This window comes from Lagopus muta, chromosome 13 (assembly GCF_023343835.1).
Source record: "Lagopus muta isolate bLagMut1 chromosome 13, bLagMut1 primary, whole genome shotgun sequence".
Classification (NCBI taxonomy): Eukaryota; Metazoa; Chordata; class Aves; order Galliformes; family Phasianidae; genus Lagopus; species Lagopus muta.
This window is the reverse complement of record NC_064445.1, coordinates 4112707-4133509: the sequence shown is the minus strand read 5'-3', so window position 1 is coordinate 4133509 and position 20803 is coordinate 4112707. Positions and strand designations below refer to the sequence as shown.

At 39.1% G+C, this 20803-nt stretch overlaps 1 protein-coding gene across 6 annotated transcripts in view; it reads right to left on the bottom strand.

Annotated features, from left to right (window-relative positions):
* Nucleotides 1-427: 427 nt before the first annotated feature.
* The window catches only part of LOC125699549 (integrator complex subunit 6-like), a 33254-nt gene continuing 12878 nt past the window's right edge, over nt 428-20803 (bottom strand). The window contains exons 3-19 of one of the 6 annotated variants that reach the window (XR_007379607.1): nt 20081-20230; nt 19304-19393; nt 18814-18997; nt 17875-18003; nt 15783-15946; nt 14611-14763; nt 12909-13041; nt 8870-8964; nt 8026-8136; nt 6245-6460; nt 5669-5792; nt 4999-5141; nt 4631-4862; nt 3382-3774; nt 1862-1955; nt 1069-1446; nt 428-701 (exon numbers count right to left, since the gene is read on the bottom strand). Coding sequence is in view for 4 of the 6 variants with exons in the window: in XM_048959177.1 (XP_048815134.1) it covers nt 1347-1446; nt 1862-1955; nt 3382-3774; nt 4631-4862; nt 4999-5141; nt 5669-5792; nt 6245-6460; nt 8026-8136; nt 8870-8964; nt 12909-13041; nt 14611-14763; nt 15783-15946; nt 17875-18003; nt 18814-18997; nt 19304-19393; nt 20081-20230 (2511 nt within the window). In the remaining 2 variants the exon portion in view is untranslated. Of the gene's footprint in view, nt 1447-1861; nt 1956-3381; nt 3775-4630; nt 4863-4998; nt 5142-5668; nt 5793-6244; nt 6461-8025; nt 8137-8850; nt 8965-12626; nt 12708-12908; nt 13042-14610; nt 14764-15782; nt 15947-17874; nt 18004-18813; nt 18998-19303; nt 19394-20080; nt 20231-20803 lie in introns of those variants that run through there. The other 5 variants (XR_007379608.1, XM_048959177.1, XM_048959178.1 and 2 more) reach the window with 5 other exon arrangements.

Sequence of the window (20803 nt, the reverse complement as noted above, 5' to 3'; positions counted from 1 at the left end):
ATGTTTTTATACGTGAACAACTGAAAATACAGAATTATCTGAAGAGCCACCTACTACTGGCATCTTATTGGTACTGTTAAAAGGAAGAATTGAATTACATGCAGGTGCTTCAGTCTTCTTTGCATGTTCTGTGAATATAAAATTGCCTTGACAAAAGAGGAATAGAGGAGAGGATACCAGCTCAGGTAACCACAGATTTGGTCAGACGGAACTCAGTGAGTGAAAACGTGCACCCTGCACAAGCTGAACTGACTGATGGGGCAAGGCACCCCAGGGCTCGTGCCATAGGAAGATGAATACAAACACGACCATAAGCTGAGTTTGAGGGCGTGCAGACCAGAATTACAAAAACATCAGCAGCCTGCTGCTGACAGACAACTGGTGGAACTCAATGCTGCCCGCTACAGACTCCTCAGATCAGCACGTCTTAAAAATTAATAAAATGGTTTATTTTATATATACATTATGTTCCAAAAAAATTTATACAGTTAAAATATCAAATTAGTGATCTGGTAACAATACTGTTCAAAATAATCTCTTTTGTATGAACATTAAAATACACGTTTTTAAAAGCGTTTCCTTTTAGTGCTTCCAAAGCACAGCGTGTGCCAAGGCCACCTGAAGAATCTCCGTCCTCCTCACAGGATGAAAGAGAACTGAAGTCGGGGACCTGGGAAGCCTCAGGTGCACTTTCATAATGTCTGCAGACAAAACAGAAGAGAGTCTGAGGTAGATTGTTTAGTGACCATCAGGTGGTAACAGTCACAGGGCTGTCTTTAGCTTTCATTAACACAATAGCAGTTTCTTTACTCTCAATCTACACTGAATCTCAAGTTTAAAGGCATGGCTAGTAGTTCTCAGGAACAAGACCCTTGTCTCTGTGGTGGCAACATGCAATATTACCAGTGCAGGTGTTTCTGGGAGGGTTTTTTTTTTTGGGGAACACATGGGATCTCTCTCCACGATGCAGACAGTGTGTGCATTTGACAGTGCCCCATTTAGTGCAACCTGCTGCCTATAGCACGTAAATGTCTAATGACAGTGTTCAAATGAGTAAATTCTCATCACCTGCAGGAGGGGCAGCAATGGTTATTTTCTTCAGCCTGTCGAGCAAATAGCACCCTCCACAGGAAAAAAGCCACACCTTTCATAGCAAATCCTTAAGGTTATAGCCCAGCTCCTGCCGATAGAGGTTTGTAAAGTTAAAGCTCCACTGCTTCTTCTCAGACTCTGACAGTAAAATCAGTTGACTGCCAAGATGGTGACGGCAACAGCTGCATTCTCTTCCACTCTTCCGCGGCACAGCAAACTCATTCCTGGTCCGTATTCGTCTGGCTGGTAAACTATTATCTACTGTTGACATGATTAACTCTGTTGGGTAGGCTGTTGAACTCTAGTTCCTCTAGTATTCTCTCTAAGTGTTGTATTAAGACACGTTTTTTAAACCTAAGGAAGAGAAAGAAGGTTATTTATTTATTTATTTCCCAAAAAAGAACAGTTTGACAACCCAGTATCATTTAGCTATGACAAACACTACTACCAGAGCCTCTGTTACCAGCATGGAAGAGCTTCCTTTATTTCAGGATTGGACTGGCAAGTGTGATTTAGTACAGCCACCATTCCCAACTCAGACAAATTCTGAGTTTTTCTTCCAACAACCACCATCTTTCTATTCTACATTTTCTTCACCTAATGGCCATTTACTCCAGGAAATGTAAGGGCAGACTGACAGCTAGAACAACTATGTTAACTGAAATACGTCAGAATAGGAAAACAAAGTAGCAGTACTGGAAATTTTTATATTTTATTAACATAATCAAAAGTAACCATTTATGACCGAGTCATTTTTATCCATACAAACCTTGCTGCTTCCTTGATAGCAAATTCAATGAAATACTTCTGGATTTCCATAGGTCCTTGTACCTCTTCAAGAAGAGAGAAGATTTTTTCATAATCTAAAAAAAGAAAAAAAAAATTCAAACAGTTTAGAAATACATCTTTCAAATGCAGGTTCAATAACTCTCAACAGTTCCACACTTCAGCAGACATGCTGGACAAAAAAAAACATCCAGCGTTAGCTTTGTGCACAAGAAAGCAGTGATACAAATAATCTGAAGCAATACTGATGATCTGGTATCCAAATGTGTCACTGAAGAATTAGGTTCTCTTAAGTGAGCAACAGCTGGAAACATCAGCCCTTGGACAAATGCAGGCGAGGTCTGAGCAGCAGAGAAGAAGATCACCATGGATGCAGCACCAGCAGTAGCAGATGATAGGAGCAAAGAGGCATCCCCTCTTTCATGCCTCCCTGAACACTGCAGCAAGGCATGCCACAAGAACTGATCTGCCACAGTGATTATGGCTCAGTGAAATGCTAAGCTTTGGGAAAGCAACAGAAGATCAGAAAAAGAGTTAAGAATAAATAGTCCATCTGATTACCAGCTCTTGACAACGTATTAGAAAAATGCTCAGTAGTTTACATTGTAGAAATAACTCACTTGGATACAGACTACATTGAGTTCATCCACAGTTTAAGAAGAATTGAAAGATTATGCCTATGGTAAGTCCTACAGCATACACATTAGCTGGAGTTACTCTATACGTAACAAAAGCCAAGGTGCCAAGTTACTTTTTCTGACAACAATTCAGATTTTGGGGAATTATTAAACCTTACAAGAAAATAGAGAACAAATGAATTTTAGTCTTCAGTTCTTATGGGCTCACAACAGCATTCCATCATTAATTACACTCTTTCTCAAAATAATAAGATATTATTGTGCTGTTAACTGCAATATTCTCTTTCCATCAACCACATTTCAAGGTGTACCAGCCCTCATAACTACATATGCCTTTGCCCTCAATCACAAGTTCTGGCAAACACAGAACAAAGTACACAGGGTATATATATATATGTATATGTATATGTATATATATGTATATATATATATACACACACAAGGAGTACTGCAATATAAGGGAAAGTCTAAGATAGGCATTGCTGACTGTTAGCCTTCCACTACTGAAATATCAAGTCTCATAACATCATTGGTAACACTTACAAAAATAAAACCTGTGAAAGTTGCCTCATAAGATACTTCTTACAACAGTTAATCTAACTTAAAGGGAAAGCAAGGTCACTTGGCACTCATCCACACACACCCTGCTGTCAACTCACCTGCCCTCCCATTTAAGGACCTTCCTCCTTTCCCGTTCCTCTTCTGCTCATATCCAAGTTATCAGAAACAATTTGAAATCTAAAGTTCTACGAATTTTCAAATAGCTTCTGACATAAAAGAAGTCTTCTCTCTCCCTTGCCCATTTTTAGTGTATTACATATATATATATTGTATTACATTATATGTTATATAACAAAGAACTTACTTCTTCCAGGTTTGCGAACCTCTTTCATCACTTTAATTTTGATATCAGCATTGTTTCCCTCCAGCATCATAGGTGTTATTTTAAAGGAATTTGGCACAGATTCTGAAGCTGCCTCCATCGCTCGTTTTTGGTCATCTCCAGCCACGCTGTAATTTAGAGGCCCTTGAACAAGTGCATTGGTGCCTGCTTTGTGATCCAAGCCATCTTCACTTAAACAATTGAACTCATCAGGTAGAGAGTCCAAGTCGTTGGGTAACATTTCATCATCTCCCATAGCAGCTGGAACAGGGGGAGCCAGTTGTACAGATATGCCATCAATTTGTTTTTCCAGCAATTGACAGTTTTCTGCTTTCTTCTCTCCATTACCATCTTGGACAATATTGTTAGTGGTGTCTACAAAGTAAAAAGATGCATATTATTACTGAATAATTCAGTATCAAAAGCCAAAAAAGGAAGTTACTCTGCATCCCTTCTCATTTAAAGTACTGTGTCACGATCAGAGAGTGCTGAGTAATTCTCTTCAGAAGTTTTATCCAATAATCAAGGCAATCAAATGAAAATATCCCTTAGGATAGCAACCATCTGATGGAACTGTCACAAAGACATCGTTTTCTGAATTCCTACTGCAGTGCTATGACTTCTGAGTAAACTAAAAATCACAGAATCACAGAAGTGTAGGGGTGGAAGGGAGCTCTGGAGATGACAGAGTCCAACCCCACAGCTGACAAAGCCACAGCAGGTGGCACAGCTCAGCGACCAGACAGGTCTTGAATGTCTCCAGAGGAGACTCCACAACTTCCCAGGGCAGCCAGTGCTCCGTCACTCTGACAGTAAAGAAGTTCAAGTATTCCCTCCCCTAGCTCAACAACTAAGAGTATTCTCCTGACTCTGCTGCAATAGGTATGTAAACATAACTGTATTTGTTTTTACTCTCCTTCCCGACCTCTCCTTTCCCCACTGCAGAATACACAAATGAGGACTAAAAGCTAAAATGAAAGGCTTGCTAACTCCAAACCACCTTGGCGAAAAGTTTCTGAACTTTTTAAAAATATTTCATCAAATTATTGTTCATTCAGGACTTCATTAACTCCAAGAATAGCCTGCTTAGCTACAAGAAAAGAAATCCTATCTTACTCATCATTAAAATTAGCCTATTAGCCTAGAAATCACAGGGAGTTTGCTGGTTTGTTTTTTTTAATCTATTTTGCATAGACTTTCCACTTCAGATTTGTACTACAACTCAACACACCTTTATTTGTCGGTACACCTTTGAGGTTCACATGTGCCAGGGATCCAGAAGCACACGGCGGCCCTTTCCCACCAACATGATTTGTTACAACTGGTGGTGACTGTGGCCTTCTCAACAGTGGTGACATGCTACGCCTTCTCTTCAGAGATGCTGGAGTATTTGGCTCTCCAGGACGCTTAATCTTATTCTGAGGCCCAGCAACAAATTCATCTGCTTCATCTATCATCATACCCTGAAAAAAAATACATATGTATATAAAACACTTAAGAAAACACATATATTGCTTTATCAATTCCTAGATTAATTCCCTCTGCAACAATGCATGTGACTTTCAAATAACAATACAGCAGATAACATATTCATTCTACCTTCTTATCCTGCTTGAATGGATTGCCAAATGTATGAAGCCTTTTTGGTTGATCTGGATCAATCTCTCGAAGGGGTGAAGGCATCATTTTCAAGTACTCCTGGTAATTCCCCATTTGAGCAACAGGAACACTGTGAAGGCAGTCTGCAGCACAACAAGACATCTTAATGTAGTCGACCTTAAAACTAAGGCAGTAAAAGCCTCACACACTTCAACTGCGAGCGTCAGTATTTAAGAAGTAGAAAAGTACAAGACTACAATTTCAGAAACAAGGTTTGTAAGAGTTAAGTTTAACTGGCCAAAGAACGAAAAATAAGCAAGTTCAATCTCTTATTTTAAACTGCAAATTTAGACCACCAGCACTTAACTAACAAGGGTGAAGTGAAACATGTCTTCCTCTTTATATACAAACAGGCTTACTGCAATTTATTGCATGGGAAATTTCTTCCACAACATTGCTTTTTAAAACTCAAAGCAAGCACAACATATTTCCCGCCAGAAGGCAAATGTTTCATTCTTTCCCTTTCAGAGTCTAGCAAAAGATAATGATTGACTCAATAAAAGATGCAAGGTCCACTTCCTTCCCACATGCAGGACAGAAAGTTCCACTTCAGTCAATTAAATCGTTTTGCTCTCTTCCAAACTGTTAATGAGTAACAGTGGCAGCATACCTTCATCCTGCCCCACGATGTGCCTGTGTGTTTTCAGAAGATTGGTTCTCATCCTGGTTAGCTGATCTAGAAGGCTGCGCCGAGGAATATCGTATGCATTCCTGAATGCCTGTGGCTTCAAATCCTAGTTTTATAATAAAACAGATAACCTTCAGTTAACCCATCAGTGCTCACGCACAGAGGAATTTCTCTATGAACTGTAATAACATCAACTACTAAAAAACATTATTCTAAAGCAACTTCAGATCTTCATCATCAGATACTGCAGACTCAATTTTTTTTCAACAGTACTTTCAGTTTTAGCAAAACTAATAGCATTCATTTCTGGACTCACAACACAAGCTGCCTTGTGCAGAGATTGTCACTTCCAACACAGTAATCTTTGCTTAAGACTAGGATTTTCAAATTATGTCCCAAAAGCACAGGCAAAAAATTGCATTTCCTCTATTTACGCCAATGATTCATTTTTCAAAATTCAGCAAAAGTCCTCAATTCCTTCTCCTATGTGAAGACCATAAAAATTACTCATTTCAAACAAACCAACTGCTTAATCATTCAGAGCACCGAGCTGTTTACCTTGTTTAAGAGTCCTATGTGGAAGCCAGCAAATTCTTTAACATTCATTTCCGCCAGTCTCAGAGGAGATTCCCCAGTGATACCTTGAAGCAGTTGCTTAAAATCCCTACTGTGCACCAAGGAGAGGCCACTGGAATGATTTTTCACTTTTATTCCAATTTCTTGTGGAACTTTCTTACCCACTGAACCTATTATCCGTTCCGACTCTATTTTTGTCTAAAATGGAATCACATCACGAGTTAAAGAATGAGCAAGCATTGCAGACTTCCAGTATAAAACATCAACAGAATAAAACTACAATTTGGTTCCCAACCACTCAACAAATGGGAGAACTACCTACACCCAGGGATATACTGGAGGACACATATTAGATCTGGTTTAGAATAAACTCCTACTGCGCTAGCATAGAGAAAAAAAAAACATTTAGCCAGTTTATCTAAATTTACAAGCCAGTAGGTGGTTCTGAATGTCCCTGATTTTGCTGCAAGTCTGTGACTTTTTGTGCTCCTGAAACATCACTTTTAAAAGGGAAAAACAAAAAACTATCTGGAGGTGGGATGCCTCAGGTTAATGTCAAGTTCTGTTTAAAACAGTATTTCAGATTTCATTTTGATACAACCTAATAACTAAGCTTTGTAGTAGGCTTGCATCAAGATAAGGGAGAACAGTAGTTAAACCTACAGGTATTTGCTTCATGTTAAGTTTCTGAAAACATGTAAAACCTCCAATCAACAAAGTTTTCTTATTACAGCCACAGATGACTGTACTGTACTAAGCATGGTGATCTCAACCCACTTCCCCCAGATCTCATCCTCTGCAGGATTTGTTTCACTGTTTATGGGAAACTCTGAATTTTAAGGACAGATGAAACACATCAGAGTTCAGGAATTGCTTGGCCCTATATAGGAGCCTATAATGCATGCAACACATTTAAACTGTTTCATGTCCTGACAATGTCTGTGAAAACCACAGTAGTCATTTCAAACCATTCCAACTCCATATTGCAGATTAATAATAGAATTTGTGTGTCATTACATTAGCAAAATAACACATTTTATGCCTAATAGATGCTCGGTCATTCAGAGGCTTTTGGAACACATTTTGTGCATTCTTTAAGGTGGAGGATCTTTTCTTTGTGATTTCTAAGGGTTGCACTGCTATGCAACTGACTTCTAGACATTAAACTACTGTTGCAAGAACCATTCGTGCTAAGGAGGCATGGCTTTCAGACAGTTACACCCAAAAGGGCATTACTGACAAAAAGAGAAAGATCCATAAGACTATTTTTCGTCAGGTGACACAACACACATAATGGATCTGACCTGAAGGAAACAGGAAGCTCAGATATAAAATGTTAATTATGATCTTACTCGCCATGGACGGGCATGTCCACTGTTTGGAATGTACACACTGCTAAGGCATCCATGGAATAAATGTGGAACTGAGAGCAAGCCTCTGACTTCAGCTCTGATGAATAATGCAAGAGCAGTCATAAATCCAATTAGTGATAATGTTTGGAATGCAAAGGTCTAGCAGACACTTAAAATGCAGCTGAGGAGGCCTCCTCACTCCCCTCCACCACTTACAGAAGGCACAGTCACTGGCTACAGAGTCACTCTGAGTTCATCCGCGTTTGTGGTGGAAACGCTCACCCAATCCTCGATTACAGTGTGTGCTGAACACCCATATGAACTCCCACAGGGATTAACTGTGTTATAATAAGATTATCACAAACTAAATAATCAACGCACTTCTAATTGCAAAGGTTTTATCAATACTACCTGTTGGCTGAGTTTTTTAAGGTAAGAGATAACACTGTAACTAAGTCCACAATCTAAATTATCTGATATCAGATTTGGAGCTCCCATCATCCTTAGGGCTTTCTTTAATGGCTATAAGGAAAACAAAATACACAATAGTAAGAGAGTAAGTCTTTAAACAAAAATTGTATAAGATCAATTACAGGAAGCTAAGGCACATGGATTAGTGCTCTAGCTTTTCCACTTTTGGCAACTAAAATTCAAGTCTATTCAGATAACAGGTGACATGAGTTTGGTAGTCTAACTAGCTTGCAATGGACATTATGCCACATTACCAAGACACCACACGGCATGGTGCCATTTCCACAGAGGCTCAGTACCAGAATAGCCGGGATGATGCAAGTCCGTATTGAGGTGCATTGTCCAAGCTACGTATAAAAGGTGACATGGTTCCTCCCACCACCCTTTATCTGGCCCAGCCAGTATCTCAGTATCAGCAGTTATCAGATCTAGCAGTTACATTAATGAACAAACAAATCTGCACTTTCCTTACCAAGTTAGAAAAACAATGCCAAATTTGGTTGCAATCTATAGTATATTAGATCAAAGCTCATTTATATACAGTGATCTGAAAATGCATTCAATTACATTGATATTGTTACTAATACTCAATATTGCAAGAAATTGATTTATTTTAAAAACGTTTGACCTGATCTACATACCTCTGCAAAACAAAGTGTTTAATACCTAAAATTTCACTGTAATTACATCAATAAAATTTACTAGGAAGAGGTATGGTGCACAGGATTCTGGTCACATAAGCCATTATTATACCCAGGAGCACAAAATGAGAAAAGGAACATACCAGTATGTAGTAAGGAGGCATTGTTTTTAAGTAGTTGTCAAAAGCCTGTCTCCACTTCAGATTTGGCTTAAGTTTGTGAACCTTAAACAAGTCATCTGCAAGAAGGAAAACAACAAAAGACGGTTTTGTTTATATGGTCCCAGACCACTAGCATTATCACAGATTCAACTGCCAAGTTCTCCCCCACCCAGCTTTTCTTCTCCCTCCTCCCATCTCCCAATGGGCCTTCCCCACAGGAACTGTTCTTAACCTTAAGTATGAAGGATTTTGGAACTCCAATCCTAGCTTTGGTAGACAGTCCAGAACAATTTCTCATCACAGACAAACTTACAAGATATGCCAGACTTAAAATACTGTGCACAACTACTGGTAGCACGGAAGGTGCAACAGATTCACCTGCTGAGTTTCACCTCCCTTGTCTCTCTCTTGCATCATCAGGGACTCCCTGTTTCTGATTAAACCAAACCCCTCTAAGAGAAGGGGGAGTGGAGTACCTTCAGCATCACTGCCAGCTCAAGCTAGGTCAGCAAACTCTGCCTCACATGTAGATGAGAGCCTAATTAGCTACAAAAACTGCTGCCCTTTAAGAGAGGGGCAACTAGATGGATTATTTCCTTTGGACACCATGTTACAAATGCCTTGCTTGCACTAGAGATGTGCATGCTGCGTTTAAAGATCACTGATCTAAGGCACGTAGCCATTTGCTGCACATGCCATAAATCTTAACAGTGATCTCTAAACAGAGGTGAACACAGTATCCTACAATTAATCATGAGAAATTGTATATTACCAACTGAGATCAAGTTTCTTTTTAGTAGGGAAACAGTAGGTTAACATTGGCAAAGTGAAGCTAGTGGAAGTGAAGACAGGACTAAAGAAAGGGATGTCCAAAAATTAACTGGAAGGAGCTGCAGGTGACAGAGTTACACAGAGAAGGGTGTGAAAAAGACAGATGCAGCAAGGAAATTGTTTTCTCCAGATGGAGCTTTCAGGAAGATGTATTTGGAGAAGAAAATTTGACTTGCATAGTGTTCTGCACAAATGGAACAGATGTTAAGATACAACTTTCCAACTTCTCATAGTCAAACCATACTTAATTACAGGGATTTTCTAATCTAAACGAATTTTGTACCGCGTATCAGAAGCACTCTACAGATGTTCTAGCTGTTCTCTTTCCAGGCCTGAAGGAAGGGGGTGGAGTTTGACAGGCTAAATCAGAACACCGCTTAAAATCCCCATGTACCACATGCTTAGAACCATTATCCTAAGAAGCCTGTGACAGTATCACAATATATGGCAAATACAAAGCAATATCCATTCGTGTCTTAGAAACCCATTAGCTCTTTATGGCAGAAGTTAACTATACCTCTCTCCCAAAACTGAAAATGAAAAACATTAGAAATCCTGTAAAGCGTTCAGTGTTATAGCACGTTCTAATAGCTTAAAGCCTATGAGTTGCTTGTAACAGCTTTAACCTTGAACTCCTTATCAGTGCTTTACTACTGTCCCATGTCTTCCTCTGTGCAGGTAGTTCCAGTATATAATCCCTGAGGTCTGACAGCACAGCCACTCTTAAACAGTAGAGATGTTCATAATACGCTCTGACAATCTTTGCTGTCTGACTAAGTTCTCAAATCTAAGCAGAGCTTCAGCAAAGACTTGTCTTATCTGCAGTGAGAGCCTCCCCCACAGCATGAGTTTCTTCTAAAAGGAAAAATGTCACAGCAGCAAACTTGGCCACAAGTTTCAGGGAGATCACCAGTATCTTACCTGCCTCTATTGCAAGAGTTTGAGACATGCACTGTCAGCAGGTTACAACACAGGCACTCGAAATGTACTATTTCCACTGTGCACTGGGCTGCACCCCATCATTTATGTAAGTAAGGAAACAAAAACTCAGCTAACTATCTTTCACAGATCAAATCCAAATCCTTTGGATAATATTTTATAATATTATAACGATTACTATAATAATATTAAATATTATTTTAAATAATATTTTCATAAAGCAGTTTTAATCCAACCTACTGATTTTCAGATACTACTTCACATAGTCCAGAAATCAATATAAAATTCTTTTAACTTCTCCTAAGCTCAGAGAAAGCCGAAAGCAGTGGATTGTTGGGAAGATGGCATTTAGTAACCACTAGGAATGGATCACAAGCTGTAACAATTCCAAGAGAACAGGTACAACTACATACATATCAGTTAGTATAAGTCGTGCTCCAAAAGTCCTTTATCCACCCTACACCAACACAGAGAACCACCAGACCAAGACAAACAAGATATCAATACACATCTTTTATATCCAGTGCCACATAAGAGTGCTCGATGCACTTTCAAACTCAGTGAATAGTTTAAAAAGAGGGAAAGATAGAGAAAATGGTCAACAAGCATCCAACTTTAGTAGTTCAGCTGGAACCTAATTACCAGAGCAGTTCATCTGACAACAGTCCAGTCGTGACAGCTTACACCACATAACCCAAAGGAAAAACATTAGAAAACATCACCACCCACATTAGATTCCACCTGGACAAGTACAGCACCACTCCATGTTGACTCCCTGAGCTTTCTGATGCTTCTGCAGCCCTCCATGGGCAGACATGACCTCCCACTAACACGAGTGAGATCAGTCACAAAACACCTTGTGCAACACAGCACCTCACCTCTGCTCCAATCCACGTCTGTTCCCTCACCTTCACTTTAGGAATTTGATGATCAAAACCAATCTTTCAACAGGGAATTTCTGTAACCTGCTAGCCAACACACTGAGCACTGAAGTACCTCAGCATCCTTCTGCGAAACGTTCTGCCTTCTGAAGTGTTCCTCAGGCTGAACGTACTAAAAACACACCCTTGCAGAAACAGACATAAATAACCAAACCTACAGAACGTGATACTATTTACATCCTTCCATCATGGACCACCACGAACATAAATTCCACCATGCCTTGGAGACTAAGGATGAACAACAACCTGGAACAAGATCTGAACTTAACACGCAGGGAAATTCTTCTGGTATCATTGATGACTTTTCAGTGAGTGGACCAACAGCAGTAACTCAGCAGCCACCAGCGTACACAGAACACTAAATTAATCTTGAAGCCTCCTGCTTCCACATTCTGGGACAGCTGCTAGGCTACAAGGATCATTATCATCAAATTCACCTGATCAGCAAGCACAGATTTCTCTTCTTTTTCATTAAGATCAATTAGGAAAAAGCATTGCTAAGTTGTTTTCCAGAACCAAATGCAACAATCTTGTGTAAGATACTAAGAATCAAACCTGTGTTAACTTTCTTAGATTTCCACTGTTATTTTGTATCATTACATATACCCACAAAAAAAAAAAAAAAAAAAAAAAAAAAAAAAAAAAGAATTAAAGTATCCTATATCTGTAACTAAAAAGCTTAGTAACAAACTTTCTGCCATTATCCTTATGCCAAAACCCCAGCAGTCACAATTGGTAATGGCAGTTACTCACACAGCACCTTTTCATATCATCTCTCTTGTAGAAAGGAAGTTCATTGTGAGAGTGAAAAACATTGGTCCTTTGGGCAGGGAAGAACTGTAGGCTGTTTCACTGCTCTATTCTTTCTTACAGCTCTAAACAGCATCAGGGAATTCCCTCTTCCCAACACCCATAACACTGCATCTGATCCTCCAGAAAAAATAAAAAATGAGCTGCTACTAGAGCAACTGAAAAACCTGGATACACCATACCCTAAATGAGGGAAAAGAATGGAGGTTGAAGCTTACTCCAGGTTAAGGAAGAGGCTACGTGTCTAGGAGGTGAACAGCATCAAACATGCACTGGAAGCAGGTAGCTCTCCTCCTCTGCTGGAGAGAAAAAAAGGGAGAGGGGGTATGAAAATCCTCTCCTCCCAAATTTAATATTAAAGAGTTTGCAACATTCTCTACTCTCCAATCTCCGTTACTTTATAACGTCTCAAGCTAAGGCAGAACACTAACCACTTCTCAATTATTTGTTCTTATTCTCAAGTAGCTGCATCCGCAGTCCAATGTAAGCGTGTTACCTACCTAACAATGGGAGCAAAACAGGATAGTTGTAAGGCATCACAAAGAGGTTTACACAGGTTAAAGTAGTGCTTGCTTTTAAATACCCAAACGGATGGCCAAGCTCGCTGTATTTTCCACTGCCACTCACAAATACCTGAAGAAAAAGAAAAGACATCACTGCATTACAGGAACACAAAGAATACAAACCATACAGCATTTAAAGAAGTCTGAATTCAACTGCAATGAGACAACCATTATCAAGAACAGCCAAGTTGAAGGTGGCACACATCAGGATGAGCATGCACTTAAACTCTCCAGCTACAAAACGCAGACATGCAACATTTAGTGTATGCCAGCCAGTATGGAAATGCTCTTCAAGGTGTAAAATTTGAGCAGGGAGATTATTTAAAACAGGTTAAGGGACCATTATTAAAGACATATTAAACACAACACACTTGAAATGACTCATAGAAAAGCATGACTAAAATTTACAACACTGATAAAAAGAAACCTGAAACTTTTTAGACTAACGTAGCAAGCCCACACAAACACAAATGTTCAATATTCAACTTTCAATTATGTCATAGTTCCATTTTCTTAATGTTGACTTCTTTGAAGTACACATGAACACTAATCCTGAAAAAGCAATACTTGCAAAGATACTTTTTAAAGGATGAAGACGGTACGTATTGGGACATCCAAAATAATCCGCAGCGCAAGAATAATTTGCCTAACAAAAATCCAATCTTGCAGTTCCAAAGGAAATCTTTTTCTCAATTTCTTTTCCAGGAACTTTACTGGGAGTGGAGGTGGCCTAAGGGCCTAATGGGGTTCCTTCTACAGTTTCTACAGTGAGCACATTTCCCAAGCACAGATGGGTCTGTTGATCAGGCAGAAGAAAAAGCAGGTTTTGAAACAGAGCAGAAAGGTTTTAGTTAAAAAAGACTGCCTGGATGACTTTGGCAAGTAAAATACCTGGGAGTGCTTTAACCCCACATTTGAAATAAGTTTGTTAAAATTAACTTCAACTTCTTCAATTAAAGCCAACTTCCAAAATGTTACACTTTAAGTGAAGTTGTAACACGTTTTAGGGCAACAAAAGCAGAACAAAGACACTTCCAGTCCCACCCTTCCAGCTAAGATATTACTCATCAAGCTCCTCTTGGATCTATTCAGATAGCTGTTCCAAGAACACAGTTTAGAAGAGAATTACAAGCCTTACTGTCTAGAGAATACAGGAACAAGTCACTTATCCAAATCACAAATGATTTCAACAACAGAACTTTGGCCTTTTCAAGGCCAATCTGGTTAAAATCAACAGCTTCCATTCGACTCCCACCAGCAGTTTCAATTACTTAGTGGAAATCATTACCTAATCAACATCTGAAACTACGATGCAAACAAGCACTAGGTTTTCCCAAAAGCAAATGAAAGCCTACAGAGAATTGCAAGATAGCCAAGAATGGAGCTTGAGGGACACATTTCTCAGCAAAATGAAAGGGACCTAGAAACAGAATCAAATGAGATTACAAAACCTGTAGAGGAAACATTCACTCTAGCTTTTCATAATTCATTAGAAAGAAGGTAAGGGAAACCTTGACAAGCTTCTTCCAATCAAGTGCAGTCTGACACCAGGCCCCAAAACCTCCAGGCCTACAAAAACTAAGGTACAGTCACTTTAGGGTACTCATTATGTTTCTAGAATCAAATAAAGGGCAAATACCTGCCAGCAGGTATGGGGAGACTTTCGTTCCAAGATGTATTGCGTTAAGGGTGAAGGTTCAAGCTCATACTTGTCAAAAGGAAGCTTGTCTATTACCATTGGCTCACAATCAACACAGGAGAACCTCACAACAGGGTGAGCTGTGCGTGGAGGCTAAAAGGAAGGGAGAAATACAACATATCTGTTATCTGGTACTTACAGTTAAAAGCAAATTAATTCTTTGGGAAAGAAAAAATTCATAAATATACATTTCACTATCTTTTCAGCTTGAACACTCCTGCTCCAGTTTCCTTCAAAAAGGAGACATGCTCCTACAACAGAATATTAAGCATTTCTCCAGCTTAAACACACAGACATTGCTCCCCAACAAGAGAAAAATATGGTTAACATCCAACCATTTATCTTGATACTTAAAAGTCTCCATGCTGTTCAACCCCTATCACAGTTATGTTTGAAGAAAACTTTCAATTCCTCTTTCCAGCTTGCTGTTCTCACGGAATTACAGGTTATAAACCACTCACTTCACAAACAATATTCTCAAGATATTCCCTGCTGAGTTTGATTTCTTTTCCCCTTGAGCCACGGGTGGTGGGGAGGAAACAGCACTGAGCCCACTTGCAAAGTGCAGACACAGATCATGCCTAACAAGAGAGGCTAGTAAGGCAAGCCAAATGCATGATCATTCTAGTGGGAAAGGGTAAAGTTAATGCTGTTTTTATCTTATTTTTTGAATGGGTAGCTTTTCTATTTCAGTTTAATTCTTTCTGGTAGAGAAAGAAGAGGTCGTACATGAAGTACTGCTAACCAGAAAAAAAATAAACAGGTCAATCTATCCTCATCAACAACAAATGCTCCCTGTTCCACCCAAAATGCATTTTACAAAGCTTCCAACTAAAAGCTGTGGTGTATAAGGTAATTTGTAGATCAATTCTACAATCTTTTCAAAGCTTTACCAAAGTATCCAACTATATATAGAAGTAAAACTTTCAAATAGAAAGTAACAGCATAGATCATCTCCATGATATTGTTCTGTGTTAAAAAGAATGTTAACTACCCTTTTAAAGTGAAGTCAGATCATGTTAGCAAACAGAGAACGTAAGAAAAAAATTGTATTCATTTTCAATCCGTTTAATTAGGTGCAGAATCCTTGTTTTCAGTTCTTATTGACTTACCAGTGTTGGTGAATTCTGATCAGGCCAAAAAGATTCTGGGATTGGCCAATGCCCAACAGGAACACCAGTTTTGGGGTTAGGCCGTACATAAATGAGTTTATGACAACTATGCCACGGTTGAGAAGCAAATGAATTGATGGGCCTGGATGAATCAACAAGTCCATCTAAAATTTAAACAAAGCAAAATAACAACAAAAAAAGAAAATAAAAAGCTACATGGCATGCATTTGTCTCCCAGCAAAATTTCTGTATTAGTAACCAATAAGGTGCTTCATCACAACTCTTTCAAAGACACAGATCTTTACATCAGTGGTTGAAAAAAGCTACATTAAGTGTAAAACAGCATAATCTGAGAAAAAATTGGTAACATTTGTCCATCTATCCTTCCACACCAGTGGCATAACAATTAGGTAATTAGTGCAGCAGGGCACTTTCATGTTATGAAAAATGCTATTTGTCTAAGATCAGTACTTGGACACACATCTGATAAGCAATAGCAAGTCTTTCATTTTAGTTCTGCTGCACCTGTAAAGACAGACAGTTTGCATTTACAGTCTTTCTCCATGGGATGCAAAGCTCACTGACTGATGTCACCACTCATGGAAACTGAAAGTGGAGAAAAGTTTCATGGAAAAGTCAAATGCATCTGGCAGGAGCAGCTTTTGTCACATTCTTAATGAGAAAGCAGTCAGAGAACACTTCATCTCCACTTCCTGGAAAAAGCAGTGTTATCTGCCAGCCTGCTGTAGCATACTAGCACAGAGTTCCCTCCACCCTGACTGCAAAGAGCTTTGAAGCAGCACAGCATCTCAGAACAGTTTTTCAGGCTGCTCTCCAATTCATACAGCACAAAAGAAATCACCTTTCTAATGAATCTTAGCATTGTTTGAGTTTACTAAACTGACCTGCTTTCGACAGCTGGCCAATCACACCGTGCCTTTCAGTCTGCCAGCACTTTTTGCTCCTCTGCACTATATACACAGTGACCCTACAGCTTTGGTGAACACCACATTTCTCTCTAGTTGAGGACTTCCTCAATTTATGTAAAGGCAGAAGTTCTCATAAGCATCTTCATGCATATGTATTCACAGTACATCACCACTTAAAATGTGACAAAAGGAAAAAAAACAATTTCACCAGCTGTTTTGCCACAGGAGAGCCAACAGAGACCCAAGAATCTGCTGAGGTGCTGTCCTGCATGGCCCTACAGGAAAGCCTTGAGCATACTTCCAATCAAATGATATTTATTAAGCAAAAGGAGAAAAAAAAATGTATAAAGCAAGAAAAAAGTGATTAAAAACAAGTAATGAAAACAGAGTTAAAAACAGGCTATGCTGGGATGCCCTGGGGATCCTAAAAGCTATCGTGCTTCTGACATTCCAGCAACACCCTTATTTTCTAAGTACAAACTGGTCACAGCTCTCTCCTTTCCAGCCATGAATTCTGCAAAGCTGAAAGCCTGTTCCACGTTAAGGATGCATTTTCCTATTTGGTTGTACACTTCACTTGCAGCTGGCAGATCAATTCCTTGTTCTTAGCACAGAGTTTTTCACTTGCAGCAAGGAACATTCAAGAGTTTGTGATCGGTTAACAGTATGACTCAAATACTCCTGAATTTATTTCATTCATACACAAATTTTGACAGCACTAATTCAATATTTAGCACTTTCATTAAATACTCACTTCCCTCTGTTGCTTCCTTCAGCCTCCAAAAAAAGAGGTGAAGAAAGTGACAGGAGAGCTGGCAAGCAGGAAGGTTATCCACTCAAATCCATAGAAACATACAGCACTTGTTCAACCCACCAAGGACCAAACTAATACTGGGAACAATATAGCAAAGACAAGACTAAACAAACACAACTCAAAAGTTACAAAAAGTGCATCCACTGTGATCTGGAATATTTAAAGAGAAACCAGAGCTCGCCCACTGAAACTTTACAGTTTAATCACTTTTTTTTAGATTATATTAGGCCTCTGAGAAATCCTGTACACAGTGGTGAAAAGTTAGCAGGAAACTGAAGACACTTAAGGACATTTGCATGCACACAGAACACTTTTTAAAAAACATTAGTAGAAAAAACAGTTACTGTACCTTCTCCAATAGGAGCTGGATCTGGTCCTGACTTTTCAAAGTTAATAACAACTCCACTTTGGACTTTTTGAACTAGAGATTCTAAACACTGGTTCAACATTCTTTGTGTCCGAACACAGTAAGAACGACCTACAAGAGAACATTCAGATCACTCAAAGCTTTCCTATTCTCCCTGTGTAAATTAAGGAAGATATTTTGTTATATGAAGTCACACTGCCAAGGCTTTCAGCTTTATCAAACATAACAGCAGCAAGCTTAGTAGAAACTGATGCAAAATGCTTTACAAGTGCAATAAAACCAAAGGAAAAAAAAACAGCTCAGATTTTAATTCTTTATAAGAAAAGCCATTAAGGCTAAATCAGGCTGGAATAAGACCAAGTTTACAAGGCCCTCAACAAATTCTGATTTTACAAAGTCTGTACAATTTGTCTATTGAAATCTAACCAACACCAACACAAACCCAAACCTCCCCTCCCATGCAACATTTTGTCAAGAACCAATTTAACAAAAATTCTGAAAGATCTTGAAGAACAAAGTCCAAAATCAATTATTTTAAGGTTCAATATTAGTTTATCAGCCGTTCAGCAGAATTAACATCCCATTAAGTAACACCTCTTCCTCACAACTCAACATTCATGCTTGTAAATAACAACCTCATGAGTGAGCAGAGCCAACCCCTGGAAGGACAATCTAAGACATTTTCAATCCTTCCTGCACTGGTGCACTGAGAAAACACTCCCACATCCAGTACATCTGAAACTGGAATGTGACAAAGAAAGTTCTCCCATGCTGCAGGAAACTAAGCTCAAAGAGAACCACAAAGACTCAGGCAGACACTGAGTAATCCTGAGTGAGAGAAAAGCTAAAGCAAAAATGAATCCAATACATGTTTTAAGGCAAATGCCAAATGTAAATCAGAGCAAAGTAATATCCAGGTACCTCCTGTAACTTCGCACATCTGTGTGATAGCAGATTCATCAGTAGGCACACTCCCAAGCTGCTCTGGTTCAACAGATGCAGCTCCTGGCAAACGCAGCACTAGAGCAAACAGTCTTTGATCCCAACGAAATGGTTCTTTGGTTAGTTCACTTCCAGGCAAAGGAGAATTCAAAGGAAGATGAAGCTGGTAAAGAAAGATTTAAGAAAGTTTTCAATATTTGACAAGCCATCTGAAAACGTAACACCTATTCCTCTGTAAAGGACCCCATTTCTCTTCTATGCACTAGTTTATCTGAAGTTACAGTCTGGAAATCCACATGGGCTATGAAATTGAGGGCTGAGCAATGACAGCAATCCAGCTTCCTTGCTATGTAGAACAAGCTGATGAAACAGAAGCACTTTTTGCAGCAATAAAAGCACAAGAAATATTCACCTCAACACAGCACCAACTTGTAAGATCATAACTCGAAAGAATTTAATGTCAGTTTACCTCCTCCTGAACTCCAGCCGTGTTCGTCAGTTTGTTTCCATCTGTGATGGTAATCAAAATAGATGGCTCAAGAAAAAATGGATTCCTTCCCTAGAAACAAAAGCACAGGACATTCAGTTGTAGAATAATACTTTTGTCATCGTGAAATAAGCAATAAGACGAACGATTCATCAAACCAGAAGTTCTCTTCCAGCAGGCACGGAGCCACGCAGAGCTACTTACAAACTGCATGTGCACAGACACTCACTGAACACATTTTTAGAATTACTCGTCCTTTTCTTCCAGTAATAACTTCAAACTTTTCTATTCCACAGAAGCATGACATAAATTCATAATAACTCAGTGAAGTCATCATTGCACGATGACAGCGGGGCAAAAACTGAGTATTTTTAACTGAATCTTCCAAATGTGAGAAAGGAGAAAGACAGAATGATAACTACTGATAAAATAAAACTGAAAATTAAATTTGCTGCCATCCAGTGTACATGTTGTAAAGCAGCAACTGCCCACTACAGATTGAGTTATTTATACTACTCCTTTGAAGTTCCACCAGAAAAAAAAAAAAAAAGATATTATCATGGTATCTCATGGTATGATCAGAACATGCAGTAAGAAAGAAAATCAGATCTGTCAAGTTTTAACATATAATTATCCAGTAGAATACTGAAAAATAGGGAAAAAAAAACCCACAAAGATACACTTAAACCATCAAAACCCCTCCCTATCATAGTTTAGAAGCACACAGAGAAAAAGGAAGACTAGAGACAGATTTGTTACCTGTCCATAGTTGTCTATTCCAGACACTAATCTATTGAGATTTAACAAGTCAAAAGATGATCTGAGTGCCTGACCAAGGGTTGTCAGTCCTGACGCCTGCAGATTTTTCAGTTCATTCATAAACGTTGCATGATTTTCTTTCCATCCAGCCTGTTAGATAAAACAACAAAGAAAAGTTTTTTAAGTCTTGGTTTTGCAACAAGCTTGAATCAACTGCGAGTTGTCATTAATCCCCCTTCCTAACAAAAACAAAAAAAAAAGCAAAAAAAGACTGTATTCCTCATTAATCAATATGATGCATCACTTACATGCTACATTTACCTAACACACAGCTGCAGAACCTGATCTAAAACATATGGAAATATACAATGTGATACTGCCAGCTTCTTTTCATTCTTCCTCCAAGAAATCAAGAGTACAAGAAAAGACTCCTACAAGGACTGCTACTGCCCCGCTGCTGCTGCTCCCAGGTTATCTCCTCCCTGGTGCACCAGGCTCAGCAGGAACCACTGCTCTCTACTCCATGTTGTGCAAGAGCCTAAAAGGACAGGATTTTCCTGTTTTTTTTGAACAGTTACATCCCACTGCTAATTTCTAGAACATGCTATGGATTGGGTAGATGGCAAAAAGACAACGAGCTAGGAGTCATAAACCAATTTAAGAACAGAATAAAAAGGGAGGAGATGAGAAGATCACTGTCTCAGCTGAATTCTCAGGCCTGTG